Source organism: Eptesicus fuscus, chromosome 8 (assembly GCF_027574615.1).
Source record: "Eptesicus fuscus isolate TK198812 chromosome 8, DD_ASM_mEF_20220401, whole genome shotgun sequence".
NCBI lineage: Eukaryota > Metazoa > Chordata > Mammalia > Chiroptera > Vespertilionidae > Eptesicus > Eptesicus fuscus.
In genome coordinates this window covers 95,421,078-95,435,489 of record NC_072480.1, presented here as the reverse complement: position 1 = coordinate 95,435,489, position 14,412 = coordinate 95,421,078, and the positions used below count along the sequence as shown (strand labels likewise).

Here is a 14,412-nt window from a genome sequence, read left to right as displayed (position 1 = left end):
TCAGAGCCTGTGTACATAAAATTGTGTGTAGCTTTAAAAATACTTAGTGCCAGCATTGTAAAGGCCATTGGATGGGAATGCTAATTTATAAAAGCTGATTTATTCTGTTTTTCTGAGAACTACGGTAGAATAAAAATAAAACCACTAATTTTAAAAGGAATAATTTTAAATACTCAGACAAGTTCTGTTTTCCTAGAATAATCACGTAAAAGGATTTTACATTCAAACTTATCTGGAATTCTTCTTGTGACATGACTTTTAGATCTTATACAAAAATCTGTTAAAATATCATTACTATTGATTCATCCCCATACCTTGAGGATACATTTGATTTTTTTTAAAAAAAACTGTGAAAATGGTAAACTAGGTAAATAATCATACCAGCAAATACTACAGCGGGTACAAATTCCACCAAAACAAGTTTGTAACCATACATAGAAAAAAAAAAAAAAAAGGTTTTCTTGAGCTGATTTTTAACTGCCCATGGAAAGCTATTCATTCAACATATATTTATTCAATACTGGCTACGTTCTAATCATCTTTCTAGGTTACACAGCATAGAATAAAAACAACCATATCCTCTCCTATTACCACTTACTTCTTCATAAGGAGGGATAATTAAATAAATAAAAAATAAAATTATTTCAGATAATTCCCATAAATCATTGCATGCCACAAAGCAATCTAGTAAAAGAGTTCCAAAATGGGAAAATTTATACTTCTGACTTCAAGACTTACTGTAAAGCTACAATAATTAAAAGAGTATGGTTTTAGTTATTAAACAATCTATAACACAATATTAGCTATAAAACAATAATAAAAAAGAAACAACCTGATTAATAAATGAGCAAAATATTTGAGTATGGGGAAGACATGCAAATAGACAGTAAGCACATAAAAGAAACTGTTAAGTGTCATTGCTCGCCAGGGAAATGCCAATAGGTGGGGTGGGAAAGGGGTTTGGAAACCCCACTGGTAAGGGCCTGGGCGTCTCCCGAAAAGGAGAGGTCACTTACCCTCAGGGTCACCTGCCCACCTGCCGCATAGGTAAGCCCCGGACATGTGCCCTAGAAGAGGGAAAGTAAAGATCTCCACCAGTTAAAAGAAACAAACAAAAAGAATTTTTTTAAAGGCCTCGGATTTGGTGACTGTTGTATTAGCAAGTGCTTAAATTTATTAATTTCACTCTTTAGACCAAGTAGTAGGGTAAGATGTCCCATGGATGCCTCCTAACCTGAGACTTTCTTTTCATTCTTTAAAATGAAATGGAAAAACAGAGGACTTTGAAAGGAATGAGGCCTCCTTAAATGATGTGGTTGTTCAGGGAGGATGCTGGCTGCTTCCCCGCCTGCGAAAACAGTGCCACGTGGGTCCTGAAGGAAGCTCTCCACCCAACCCAGGGTGGAGTTAAAGGGGCTTCTACAGTCTTTCTAACCCTCCATGCATTTCCTGAATATCAAGTATTTTACATGCTTGGCTCCCACTACTATTTCCTTCCAATTTAATGGTAAGCTGTGGTTGTCGTGTGATATACACTGAGTGGCCAGATTATTATGATCTCTGAACGCATAATAACCTGGCCACTCAGTGTATATCCTATATAATAAAAGGCTAATATGCAAATTGTCCCCTCGACCAGGAGTTTGACCAGCAGGCAGGGCGGCCAACTGCCCATGTCCCCTCCCCCCTGGCCAGGCTGGCTGGACCCCACCCATGCATGAATTCATGCACCGGGCCTCTAATTCATGCACCGGGCCTCTAATGCACTGGGCCTCCACCCTGATGGAATGCATAATAATCTGGCCACTCAGTGTATTTCATTTTGCATAGATTTTTCTTTATAAAGTAAAATAATTACAAAATAGGAAATAGTTATAATTACCACTTTATACAACATGGATTATTATACTGACTAATAATAATAGTAGTAACATTAAATCCTCCTTTGTTCCAGACACTGAAAGACTTATCTCTTTTAACCTTTGTAACAACCTATGGAGGAGTGACTCTAATTATCTCTACTTACAAGACAAGAAAACCAAGGCTTGAGAAATGAATTAACTTGCTCTAGGCTATCTAGTAGCAGATCCAGGATCAGAACTCAGAGGGTGTAATTCCAGGGTTTGTTCTCTTAATGGCTGTGTTTCTCCGAGTCTTACTGATTCTGCAGTGAACGGTCATTTATATTATCACAAAATTGTAAATGATATCTATTGACTTTAGATTTTATGAATTGATCTAGACCAGGTTTATCTGACTTATCATAGCTTTAGGATAAATGCTAACATTGTATATCTGTTATAGCTGACAGTTTTAGGAAATGCAAGGAAGGAAGAAGTGTGTAGAAAATACAGGGGTGCACATTTCCTGTATCACATGGTGAAGAGTCAAGAGATTGTTTGTCTAAAGTTGGTTGATCAATAGATAGAATTCTAAGTATAGTCTTTAAAATTATAATTGCAACAATAGACTAAATTAAATTAAAAATAACTAAAGAAAAATTGTGACGACAATGATGAAACACAATAATTAAGTTCCTTATCTTTAGAATGGGTAGAAAATACTTAAAGTTGGTAAATGAAGCAATAGTAACATAAGCATATTATTTAGGTTTGTGACGGTGGCCATGAGAATTAAAAATAGAAACTATCAAGAGGTTACTTTAGGTCATTGCCATGGGAATGGAAGTGAAGTGTGAAGAGGGAGTTTGTATGTCCCGTTTTGTATTTTTCTATGCTGTTTGAATTACACACACACACACACACACACACACACACACACACACATATATGGCTAATATGTGAAGTGTCCGACTGTCCAACCAGTCACTATGATGTGCACTGACCACCAGAGGGCAGACACTCAACACAGGAGCTGCCATGACAAACTCAGAGAAATGGCACTGCAGATCTGGCGCCCACAAAGCAACCCTCCGCTTCCCCCAAGTGGGAATAGGCCCTACCACCACCCTGGAGTGACAGTCCACCAAATTGCAGCCGATACTGCCAAGACCCCATGGTGCAAAATGCGGACCACAGCCCAGCCTAGCCTGGAAACTGTGGCTGTGGGCACTGGGTAATGATGTCACGTTTTTGTTGACATTCTGAAGCCGAAATTGTTAATAGAATATGTCTAAAGACCAACTATTGCCACAACATACCTCTGAAGCCCAAAGAAGCCAGGGTCATTGACAGAATGTATCTGAAGACCAACCACTGGCACAACATACCTCTGAGGCTGAAAGAAAGCAACTTTTTCAACAGAATATGTCTGAAGAATAGCCATCAACAATACTGGTAGGAACTGCCTTTATAGCAAAAATGAGGTAAATGAGGATGCAATTATCGAACACAGTTGTGGTAGAAGGACTGTTACATGTCAAATTTGCCTATCCCTAAATTTCTCTGATGAAAAACCATCTGATGGAAAATTTACTCAATGTTGTAGCAAAGGCAAATTTTCTCCAAATGATATTAATTTTCCAGAATACCCAGCATATTTTTTAAAAATTAGTGATTAACAAATTGATTTGTCCCCATCTGACACTGGCCTCCCATTTAAATTAATTTGAGTAAATTTTCACACGATGCCAGCATTTGTGATGACTATTAATAAATCACAAGGACAAACTTTAGACAGAGTAGGAATATTCCTACCTGGACCCATTTTCAGACATGGTCGGTTATATGTTGCTTTCTCTCGAGTTCAAAGAGCATGTGACTTTAAAGTTGTAAATACTTCATCACAAGGAAAATTATTCAAGCACTCTGAAAATGTTTTTACTCTTAATGTGGTATACAGGGAGATATTAGAATAAGTTTAATTAATTTATCAGTCATTGTATCAATGTTGTTTTTATATCATGTTTTTGTTGTTTTTATATAATGTTTTTGTTTTCATATCATGTCTTTGTTGTTGTTATATCATGTTGTTATTGTTTATTTATTAATCAATTTATATATTATTTTCATGTACATCTTACTAATTTTCTTTCACCTCTGACACTTCTATTATAGAGAAAGGGCGAATAGTGATATTCAAATATTTTTTCTAACTAATTTCCTTTCAATATGCATGAATCTGTGCACTGGGCCACTAGTTTCCATATAATGTACTACTTGTATACTATATACTTGTAGGAGAGAAACCAAGATGGCGGCATAGGTAAACACCTAAACTGCTGCTTCGCACAACGATTTCAAAACTACAACTAAAAGACAAAATGGACATCATCCAGAACCACAGGAAGGCTGGCTGAGTGGAAATTCTACAACTAGAAGGAAAGAGAAAAGCACACTGAGACTCACAGGAGCTGAGGAAGGCAGAGGTACGGAGGCACATGCGGAGAGGGCTGGCATACTCCCTGTGGATTGAAAAAGCTGTCTTTTTCAATCCACAGGGAGACACAATCTCCCAACTGCTCTGAACTCCAGTTCTGGGCGAGACTTTGGGGACCCAGACTCATTTGGGGAGAAAATGGACTGTCTGGCAGTGGGCGAATTTGAGGGCGGTTTTCTCTCAGAGGTGCTTGCAGCGATTACCGCAGGACACTGAGACCCAGGGGCCTCTTAGGGCAGGGCTGACGGGAAGCCATTGCTGTTTGCTCCACCCTGAGATCCCTCCCCTAGAAGCCATTGCTGATTGCTCCGCCCTGAGACTCCACCCCATCCAAGCTGAGCGCAGAGGCTTTTGCATATGAATGGCCTTGGTCCTTTGAAATCTAAACTTACCTAACAAACTGCAGCTGAGTCAGTGAGACCCAGAACTTTCAAAAGAAGGCCCAAGGTCCCACAGCAGCTTGCATTGCTTCATAGCTGGGCCTCATCTGGGCACCTCCAAAACCCAAACAAAGAAGAGGAATCTGCAGATCTCTCCATAGCTTCTGCTGGGTGGCCTCAGGCAGAGGCTAAATTAGCACCTCCTTGGAGATCCAATAGCCAGTGTACCCAGGGGTCAGAGTGGGACCATCCAGATTACAACTCCTCAGATCCATAAGGGACACACTCAGAGGGCAGACTCAGTGAGCACCAAAGCCCCACTGGAGCAAGTCTTGTCTCATAAGGGTGTTTCTAGCACAGAAGTTCTCCCAGCATAGACACAGCTGATCCTCACAGCCAACTGACCTGGAGGTCAATTCCTCCCAGTGATACCAACAAAAATCAAGGCTTAACTACAACAAGACTGTGCACACAGTCCACAAAGGGGTGCACCAAGAGTGTCCACCTCAGGTAACTGGGGATTCTGAGCCACTGGGCCCTATAGGACACCTAGCACACAAAGCCACTCTATCAACTCAGGGAAGCAGCCAAAATGCGGAGACAAAGAAACAAGTTGCAAATGGAGGAAAGCAAACAAATGGATATAGAGTTCAAAACCACGGTTATAAGGTTTTTCAAGAATTTCCTAGAAAAGGCCAATAAACTTAGCGAGACCCTCGAGGATATGAAAACGGACCAACTAGAAATTAAGCATACACTGACTGAAATAAAAAAATAATATACAGAGATCCAACAGCAGACTAGAGGATCACAAGAATCAAGTCAAAGATTTGAAATACAAAGAAGCAAAAAACACCCAACCAGAAAAGTAAAAAGAAAAAAGAATCCAAAACTATGAAGATAGTGTAAGGAGCCTCTGGGACATCTTCAAGCGTACCAACAACCGAATCATGGGGGTGCCAGAAGAAGAGAGAAAGCAAAATACTGAAAACCTATTTGAAGAAATAATGACCAAAAACTTCCCCCACCTGTTAAAAGAAACAGACTTACAAGTCCAGGAAGCACACAGAACCCCAAACAAAAGGAATCCAAAGAGGACCACAACAAGACACATCATAATTAAAATGCCAAGAGCAAAAGACAAAGAGAGAATATTAAAAGCAGCAAGAGAAAAACAGTTAGTTACCTACAAGGGAGCACCCATACAATTGTCAGCTGATTTCTCAACAGAAACTATGCAGGCCAGATGGGAGTAGCAAGAAATATTCAAAGTGATGAATAGCAAGAACCTACAACCAAGATTACTCTACCCAGCAAAGCTATCATTCAGAATTGTAGGTCAGATAAAGAGCTTCACAGATAAGAAAAAGCTAGAGGAGTTCATCACCGCCAAACCAGGTATTATATGAAATGCTGAAAGGTATTCTTTAAGAAGAGGAAGAAGAAGAAAAAGATAAAGATAAAAATTATGAACAACAAATACATATCTATCAACAAGTGAATCTAAAAATCAAGTGAATAAAAAATCTGATGAAGAGAATAAACTGGTGAATATAATAGAATAGGCTTAACTACAACAAGACTGTGCACACAGCTCACAAAGGGGTGCACCAAGAGTGTCCACCTCAGATAACTGGGGATTCTGAGCCACTGGGGCATAGAAAGGGAGTGGACTGACAATTCTTGGGGGGAAAAGGGTGTGGGGAGTGCGGGAAGAGACTGGACAAAAATCATACACCTATGGATGAAGACAGTGGGGGGGGGGCTAAGGGCAGAGGGTGGGGTGGGAACCGGGTGGAGGGGAGCTATGGGGGAAAAAAGAGGAACAATTGTAATAATCTGTACAATAAAGATTTTTTTAAAAATAAAAAAAAACATACTTGTATATCATGAAGTTATAGTAAAAAAATCATGCATAGATACATTTGGTTATATATTTTACTAAGAATATACCAATGCATGTGAAAACATGTGTTATTAATGTAATTTATTGCTTTTTAATGATTTTTTTTTATAAGGTGGGATCATGAGCCGGAATCTGCTGTGTCATATCTGCTGCTTTTTGGGACTGTTGCCCTTTTGGATGCAGTGTACATCTTCTGCCAGCAGATGTGCTGTTCAGCATGAAGTAGCCGACTGCAGTCACCTGAAGTTGACTCAGATACCCGATGACCTCCCGGCAAACATAACAGTGCTGAATCTGACCCATAATCAGCTCAGAAAATTACCGCCTGCCAATTTTACAAGATACAGTCAACTTACTATCTTAGATGCAGGATTTAACTCCATCTCAAAACTGGAGCCAGAATTGTGCCAAAAACTTCCCTTGTTGGAAATTTTGAACCTCCAACACAATGAGCTATCTCAACTTTCTGACAAAACCTTTATCTTCTGCCGGAATTTGACTGAACTCCATCTTAGGTACAACTTAATCCATAAAATTCAAAATAATCCCTTTAAAAACCTGAAGGTAAGATGAAAATGTTTATTTCCATATAATAAATGAAAAGTATGTTATCTAATGTTAAGGTTTCAAGTCATGTATTCATCCTTAGACTTAATATCTAGATATATGAGTGAAGAAGGCGAAATCTGATCTACCCAAATTGGGGGGCTGAGGGGAACCACACACAAATATTGCCATTATCATGGGAAATGTTTTGAAAAGAGAAAATATCATCTTAAATCAGTTTATTTCTTTTTGTAAAAATGTATTTTTATTGATTTCAGAGAGGAAGGAAGAGAAGAGAGAGATAGAAACATCAATGATGAAAGAGAATCATTGATTGGTTGCCTCCTGCACGCCCCCTTCTGGGGATCAAGCCTGTAACCCGGGTATGTGGCCTTGACTGGAATCAAACCCGGGACCCTTCAGTCTGCAGCCTGATGCTCTATCCACTGAGCCAAATTGTCTAGGGCTTAAATCAGTTGCAATCTTAATTTTAAAGATCTCTGCCTCTTTTGCTTCTTCCCATTAGAAATAGAACTTTCTTAGATACAAGAGGTAGGGATCAGAGATGAATCAGAACATCCCATGAGGAGCACAGCAAATACCCTTTCAAGGCTGCTGATTTTGTACCTGAAATAATGAAAAAAAAGTCGAGTGCAAATTCTGACTTAAATAAGGTTAACACATTGATACATGATAAGTTGTTCAACTTAAAGTTATCTATTCTTGATTTTAGAAATCTCACAATATTGTTTTTCCAATAAGTGCTTACATTTTTCCTTTTAGTACTTTGCTTGAATTTTAAGTCTGTGAAAAATGTACAGGGTAGAGCTAAAGTAGGTTGATGGTTGCTCATATGAAAAAATAATACAATTAATAAATAATACAAGAATAAACTGTGTTTCATGTACTCACAACTGTAAACCTACTCGTGCCCCATCCTGTATTTATTATCTCTAAATTTAAGACAACTATTAAGTGCTTTTCCAAACCAAAGCCATTTCAAAACTATTTGTTTTCTTCTTTTTATGGACTTATAACCAACTGGTCATTTCTTGACCTCAGATGCCAAAAATAACATACTTATTTAAATATGCTTAGAAACTTTTATAAAATGATTTGCTTGGAAGCTATTTGAAATTTCTTTTGGGGCCTTTTTAGATTATGAGGTGGAAAAAATATCTTTGGACACAAAGACCTCAATATCTGGTTGGAGTAATTATTGGGGGAAATTTTATCATTATTTAAAAAAAATAAAAGTGTTATTCTCTTTAATAGACATAAGATTTTGCCCTAACATATATCCATGTTTTCTTATCCTTTACTTGAGTTTGTAGCATACATGTTCAAAAACAGCATAGGGTGAAAAAACACCCCACAACTCTGACAAAACAAACAAAAGTGAACATTCTCTACTAGACATGATGCAAAGTCTACATAGCTATCGACCTTGCTCAGTATAAAAATCTTCTTAGAGTTTCATGGTTGACAAAGTTCTACTGATAGTTCTTTTTCAAAATATATTTTATTGATTTCAGAAAGGAAGGGAGAGGGAGAGAAAAATAGAAACATCAATGATGAGAAAGAATCATCAATTGGCTGCCTCTTGCATACTGCACAATGGGGACAAAGCCCAGGAATGTGCCCTAACCAAGAATCGAACCGTGACCTCCTGCTTCATTGGTTGATGCTCAGCCACTGAACAACACTAGCTGGGCCTCATAGTTTTCACGAAAACATTTCTCTTTTCCTGTTGTTTAGTTTCAAGCCTGATGTATGACACTATATGCTTAAAAAGCCACATGAATATTACTTAGATCAGAAATATAAGTTTACTATAAATAAACTAGAGGCTCGGTGCATGAATTCATGCACCGGTGGGGTCTCTCAGCCTGGCCTGTGGGGATTCAGCTGAAACTGGCTATCTGACATCCCCTGAGGGGTCCTGGATTACGAGAGGGCACAGGCCAAGCCGAGGGACCCCACCGGTGCACAAATCCTCTAGGATGCATATAAGATCTTTGGTTAATCTCTTCCCGTCCTCCCCTCTCCCCTTTTTCCTCTGAGATTTATCAGTCTGTTCCATGTTTCCATGCCTGTGGTTGAGTGTCTGCCCGCTGGTGCTCAGTGCATGTCATAGCTACTGTTCGGTCAAACGGTCAGCCAGTTGCTTAGGCTTTTATATATATAGATATGTAAATACGTGCTTATTATGACTATTGTTTATGTCATGAATAAGTAAGCTTAAGCCTTTTTTTATTTCAGTAAGAGAAATAAAGTGATTCTTGATGTAAGGAACTAAATCCTTGCAACAATAATATTTTCAATCTCAACAAAGATTTTTATTACTCCTACTGTCAGTTTTCTAGAATAATAGAGAAATGACATTTTGCTGTTCAGTTCTTTCTAAGGTTCACATACAATTAGAGCAGGGGTGGGAAACATCTGGCCTGCAGACTGTATAAGGCCCATAAAATTATTTGGTCTGGCCCTGCCAAGGCACTAGGAGTGAGTTAGTTAAGTGTTTAATCAAATATGCAGGCTAATGTTTAAGTTGATAGTTTTGTATAGCATGTGAATGATATTATAAATATCCAATGGCCCTTCCCCACCCCTGATTTAGAGGGACTATTTTTGATGGCAAGACTTTAACATGTACTTTTTTTCTCTCTCAGAATTTAATCAAATTAGATCTATCTCATAATGGCTTATCATCTACTAAATTAGGAACTGAACTCCAACTGGAAAATCTCCAAGAGCTACTATTATCGAATAATAAAATTCATGTACTAAGACGTGAAGAACTTGATTTCCTTGGCAATTCTTCTTTAAAAAAACTAGAGTTGTCTTCAAATCAAATTAAAGAGGTAAGAAGTGAGATAAAATTATTTCATGTTCTGTCTTTAAGTGTGGGCAGTCCGTAATTGTGTCACATGGATAATAATCCAAAAATCCCTATAGATTTCTGAGATCCTTCACACTGACTTCTTGGTCACACTCACAAGAAAGGGAGTTGGGTAGCAATTATGAGCTAGGGCTCCGCTGTCAAACAGAAGTGGCTTAAAATCCTCCTTCTATTATAGACCAGTACTTTGACTTGGGGGAACTTCACCTCTCTGGGTCCTCACATGTAAAGTGGAAATAATACCATCTATCTTACAAAATCTCTGAAAGAATGAACATAGCGTGATGCTTAAGGGCACGGGCTTTAGAGCTAAGTTAGTTGCCTTCCTCTCTGGGCTTTCTCTCTTATTAATTGTGCAATCAGGCAAATTATTCAAGTTCTCTCTACTCTGGTTCTCCAGCTATAAAGTTAGTGTAATAAACATTACTTCGTAGGGCTGTGTGCTAGACAATGTAGCACAGTGTCAGGCATGTAAGGACCCCAGCAGGAGTGACATCTAAGCTGAGCCATGGATGCTGAGTAGAAGTTATCCTGTGGCCAGGGGAAGGACATGGTGGGGGAGGGGGGTTGGAGCAAGGCCTGGGTGTTACAGGTGCAGAATAAGGAGATGTGCATTAGAGGGATGGAGAGAAAACCCAGAGAAGGTGATGAAAAGGGGAGGGGACTGAAGTAACGCATTGTGTTTAACAGATTGTGTTGCAAGGTTCATACAAACTCTAGTATGTCTTGGTTATTAACCAATTTTTCCCCCTCTACCCTTAGTTCTCTCCAGGGTGTTTTCATGCAATTGGAAAATTGTTTGGTCTCTCTTTGAACAATGCCCAGTTGGGCCCCAGTCTCACCGAGAACCTTTGTCAGGAATTGTCAAACACAAGCATTCAGACTCTCTCCCTGAGCGGCACCCAGCTGTACAAAACAAGCAATACGACTTTCGCTGGACTAAAGCAGACAAACCTCACCGTGCTCGATCTTTCCTATAATGGCTTAAATGCGATTGGCAATGATTCCTTTGCGTGGCTTCCACATCTAGAATATCTCTTTCTGGAGTATAATAACATAGTACATTTGTCTTCTCGCTCCTTCTATGGGCTTTTCAACGTGAGATACCTGAATTTAAGATGCTCTTTTACTAAACAAAGCAATTCCCTTGCTTTGTCTCCCAAGATTGATGATTTTTCCTTTCAGTGGCTCACATGTTTGGAGTATCTTAACATGGACAATAACAACTTTCCAGGCATAAAAAGCAATATGTTCACGGGACTCACACAGCTGCGTTATTTAAGTCTAGCCAACTCCTTCACCAGTTTGCAAACTTTAACGAATAAAACATTTGTATCACTTGCTCATTCTCCTTTACTGATGCTCAACCTAACAAGAAATAAAATCTCAAAAATAGAGAGTGGTGCTTTTTCTTGGTTGGGCCACCTAAAGGTACTCGACCTCGGCATTAATGACATTGGGCAGGAACTCACGGGCCAGGAATGGAGAGGTCTAGAAAACATTGTTGAAATCTACCTTTCCTATAACAAATACCTGCAACTGACTAGCAGCTCTTTCGCCTTGGTTCCAAGCCTTCGACAACTGATGCTCCGAAGGGTGGCCCTTAAAAACCTGGATAGCTCCCCTTCACCTTTTCGCCCTCTTGCCAATATGACCATCCTCGATCTAAGCAACAACAACATAGCCAACATCAATGATGAACTGTTGGAGGGTCTGGACAGACTGGAAATTCTGGATTTGCAGCATAACAACTTAGCCCGGCTCTGGAAACAAGCAAATCCTGGTGGTCCTGTTAATTTTCTGAAGGGTCTTTCTCACCTCCACATCCTTAATTTAGAGTCTAACGGCTTTGATGAGATCCCAGCAGAGGCCTTCAAGGACTTGCTTCAGTTAAAGAGCATCAATTTAGGGTTGAATAATTTAAACATACTTCCACCATCCATCTTTGACAAGCAGGCATCTCTAAAGTCGCTGAGCCTTCAGAAGAATCTCATCACATCAGTGGAGAAGGATGTTTTCGGGCCAGCTTTCAGGAACCTGAGTAATTTAGATATGCGCTTTAATCCGTTTGATTGCACGTGTGAAAGCATTGCCTGGTTTGTTACCTGGCTCAATGCTACCCATACCAATATCTCTGAGCTATCAAGCCATTATCTCTGCAATACCCCGCCTCAATATCATGGTTTTCCAGTGATGCTTTTTGATATATCACCCTGCAAAGACAGTGCCCCCTTCAAACTCCTTTTCATGGTAAATACCAGTATCTTATTGAGTTTTATCTTTATTGTACTGTGCATCCATTTCGAAGGCTGGAGGATATCCTTCTACTGGAATGTTTTAGTGCATCGAGCTCTTGGTTTCAAGGAAATGGATAGACAGCCAGAGCAGTTTGACTATGTGGCGTATATAATTCACGCCTATGAAGATAGGGACTGGGTCTGGGAGAACTTCTCCCCAATGGAAGAACAAGATCGAACTCTCAGATTTTGTCTGGAAGAAAGGGACTTTCAGGCGGGTGTCCTTGAACTTGAAGCAATTGTTAATAGCATCAAAAGGAGCAGGAAAACCATTTTTGTTATAACACAGCATCTATTAAAAGATCCATTATGCAAAAGGTAGGTGAACACTGTGACATTTGAAGTATATACCTGTTTTCACATTGAGCTTTTCAATATTACCAACATTTTACTCACAACTCAAAGAATTTAAAAAATAAAATTAAGAAAAAATATAACCTGATTTTTAGTGAGAGATCAAAGTAAATTCTAAGGGGAATTTTAGATTTTAGAGCTTTTGACTATTAAAAATTGTATATTTATGTATAACTTAATTCAATTTATTGTGTTTTTGCTTGTTTGTTTTTACTTAGATTCAAGGTGCACCAAGCAGTTCAGAAAGCTATTGAACAAAACCTAGATTCCATTATCTTGATCTTTCTTGAGGAGATTCCAGATTATAAACTGAACCATGCACTCTGCTTGCGAAGAGGAATGTTTAAATCTCACTGCATCTTGAACTGGCCAGTTCAGAAAGAACGGAAAAATGCCTTTCATCATAAATTGCAAGTAGCACTTGGGTCTAGAAATTCAGTACATTAGATTTATTTAAAAATTAAACAAAGGAGTAACTTTCCTAATTTAAAAAGTTTCATGGTAAATTTAAGTTTTACTTGAAAACAGTGTAAATCTGTTTGTTTATATTTTATGGGTGAGGGTATTAGATCACAGTTATCTCTCTTCTATGGAAATATATCTCCTTATTTCAGACTTTTTATTACCAATTGACTTAATTTGACCCAAAAGAAACATATAGGAATATCCCCTATTAATGAATATATATAATTGGTTACTGAGGCCAATGAAAACGTAAGAAAGTTTAAAAATGTTCCTTATTTAAGTGAAGTAAGAGTTATGTGAGGGTTTGTAATAGTTATATTTAGGTTTTTTATGTACTCAGAATAAAAAAATAATTGTTTTAATGGGCACAATGGTATTTCAATTATAAACAATAAAATATATACCCATATTTTTTAAAGTTTAATTACAGTAATTTTCCAATTGAAAAGCCTGTATTTTAGTAGTGCCTATCCCAGTGTTGATTTTGTTAAATTTTAAATACCATTTTAATATGCAGACTGTAGGGCAGAAATCATTTGTTAATAATTTTGATTACTTAATAAAACAAATGATTTAATAAATACTTATATTTTCTTAATATTTGAAATCCTGCCAAAGAATATGTTAGAAGAAATAATTATCTTACTTAGAATAATTGCAGAAAGGCTTACTTCTTGAAGTTAATTAGTAGATTGGCTTTGTGAAAACAAGATCTTGTCCTCCCTTGCTCACAGACTCTGGAGGTAGCCCTGGCCATATGACTTGGTCCCACTGATTCATGATTCATGATCTTAAAAATATGATGATAAAAAAAATCATAAATATTCTCATGTATTCAGTGATGATGATCATGGTTTATACCTTCAGATAGTAGATTATACTAGGGGCCCAGTGCACAAATTCATGCACCTTGAAAGGAACTGTGGGCCACAAGGCTGTGGTGGGCTCAGGGGTGGGTCTCAGCCCATCCTCCGCACTCCCACCTGGCCCCTCCCACCACAGTCCCCTGTCGGCAGGCAGCCCCACTCCAGCTACGCTGCTCCCATGTGCTCTCAACCACTGACAGTGCAGAGAGATTGAGGCTGACGCCGTCAGTGGGTGTGAGCGGCGGCTGCTGCCCCGATCACCCCTTAGGAGCAGGGGGAGGTAGAGAAGTCCTCAGAGGCAATTGGGGCTGGCAGCTGCTGCTCACACCCAATGATGGTGCCGAGTGATTGGGACCGG

At 38.8% G+C, this 14,412-nt stretch overlaps 1 protein-coding gene across 2 annotated transcripts; it reads left to right on the top strand.

Moving 5' to 3' along the window:
* The first annotated feature begins 1,994 nt into the window (after positions 1–1,994).
* Positions 1,995–13,170, top strand: TLR3 (toll like receptor 3). Of its 2 annotated transcripts, XM_054720332.1 has the most exons (5): positions 1,995–2,121; positions 6,737–7,188; positions 9,843–10,034; positions 10,835–12,687; positions 12,942–13,170. In XM_054720332.1, the coding sequence occupies exons 2-5, from the start codon at positions 6,745–6,747 to the stop codon at positions 13,168–13,170; spliced, it is 2,718 nt and encodes a 905-aa protein (XP_054576307.1). In that variant the 5' UTR covers positions 1,995–2,121; positions 6,737–6,744. The 2 variants fall into 2 exon arrangements, with proteins under 2 accessions (XP_054576307.1, XP_054576308.1); XM_054720333.1 differs by lacking the exon at positions 1,995–2,121 and having other exon boundaries at positions 6,736–7,188.
* Positions 13,171–14,412: the final 1,242 nt, after the last annotated feature.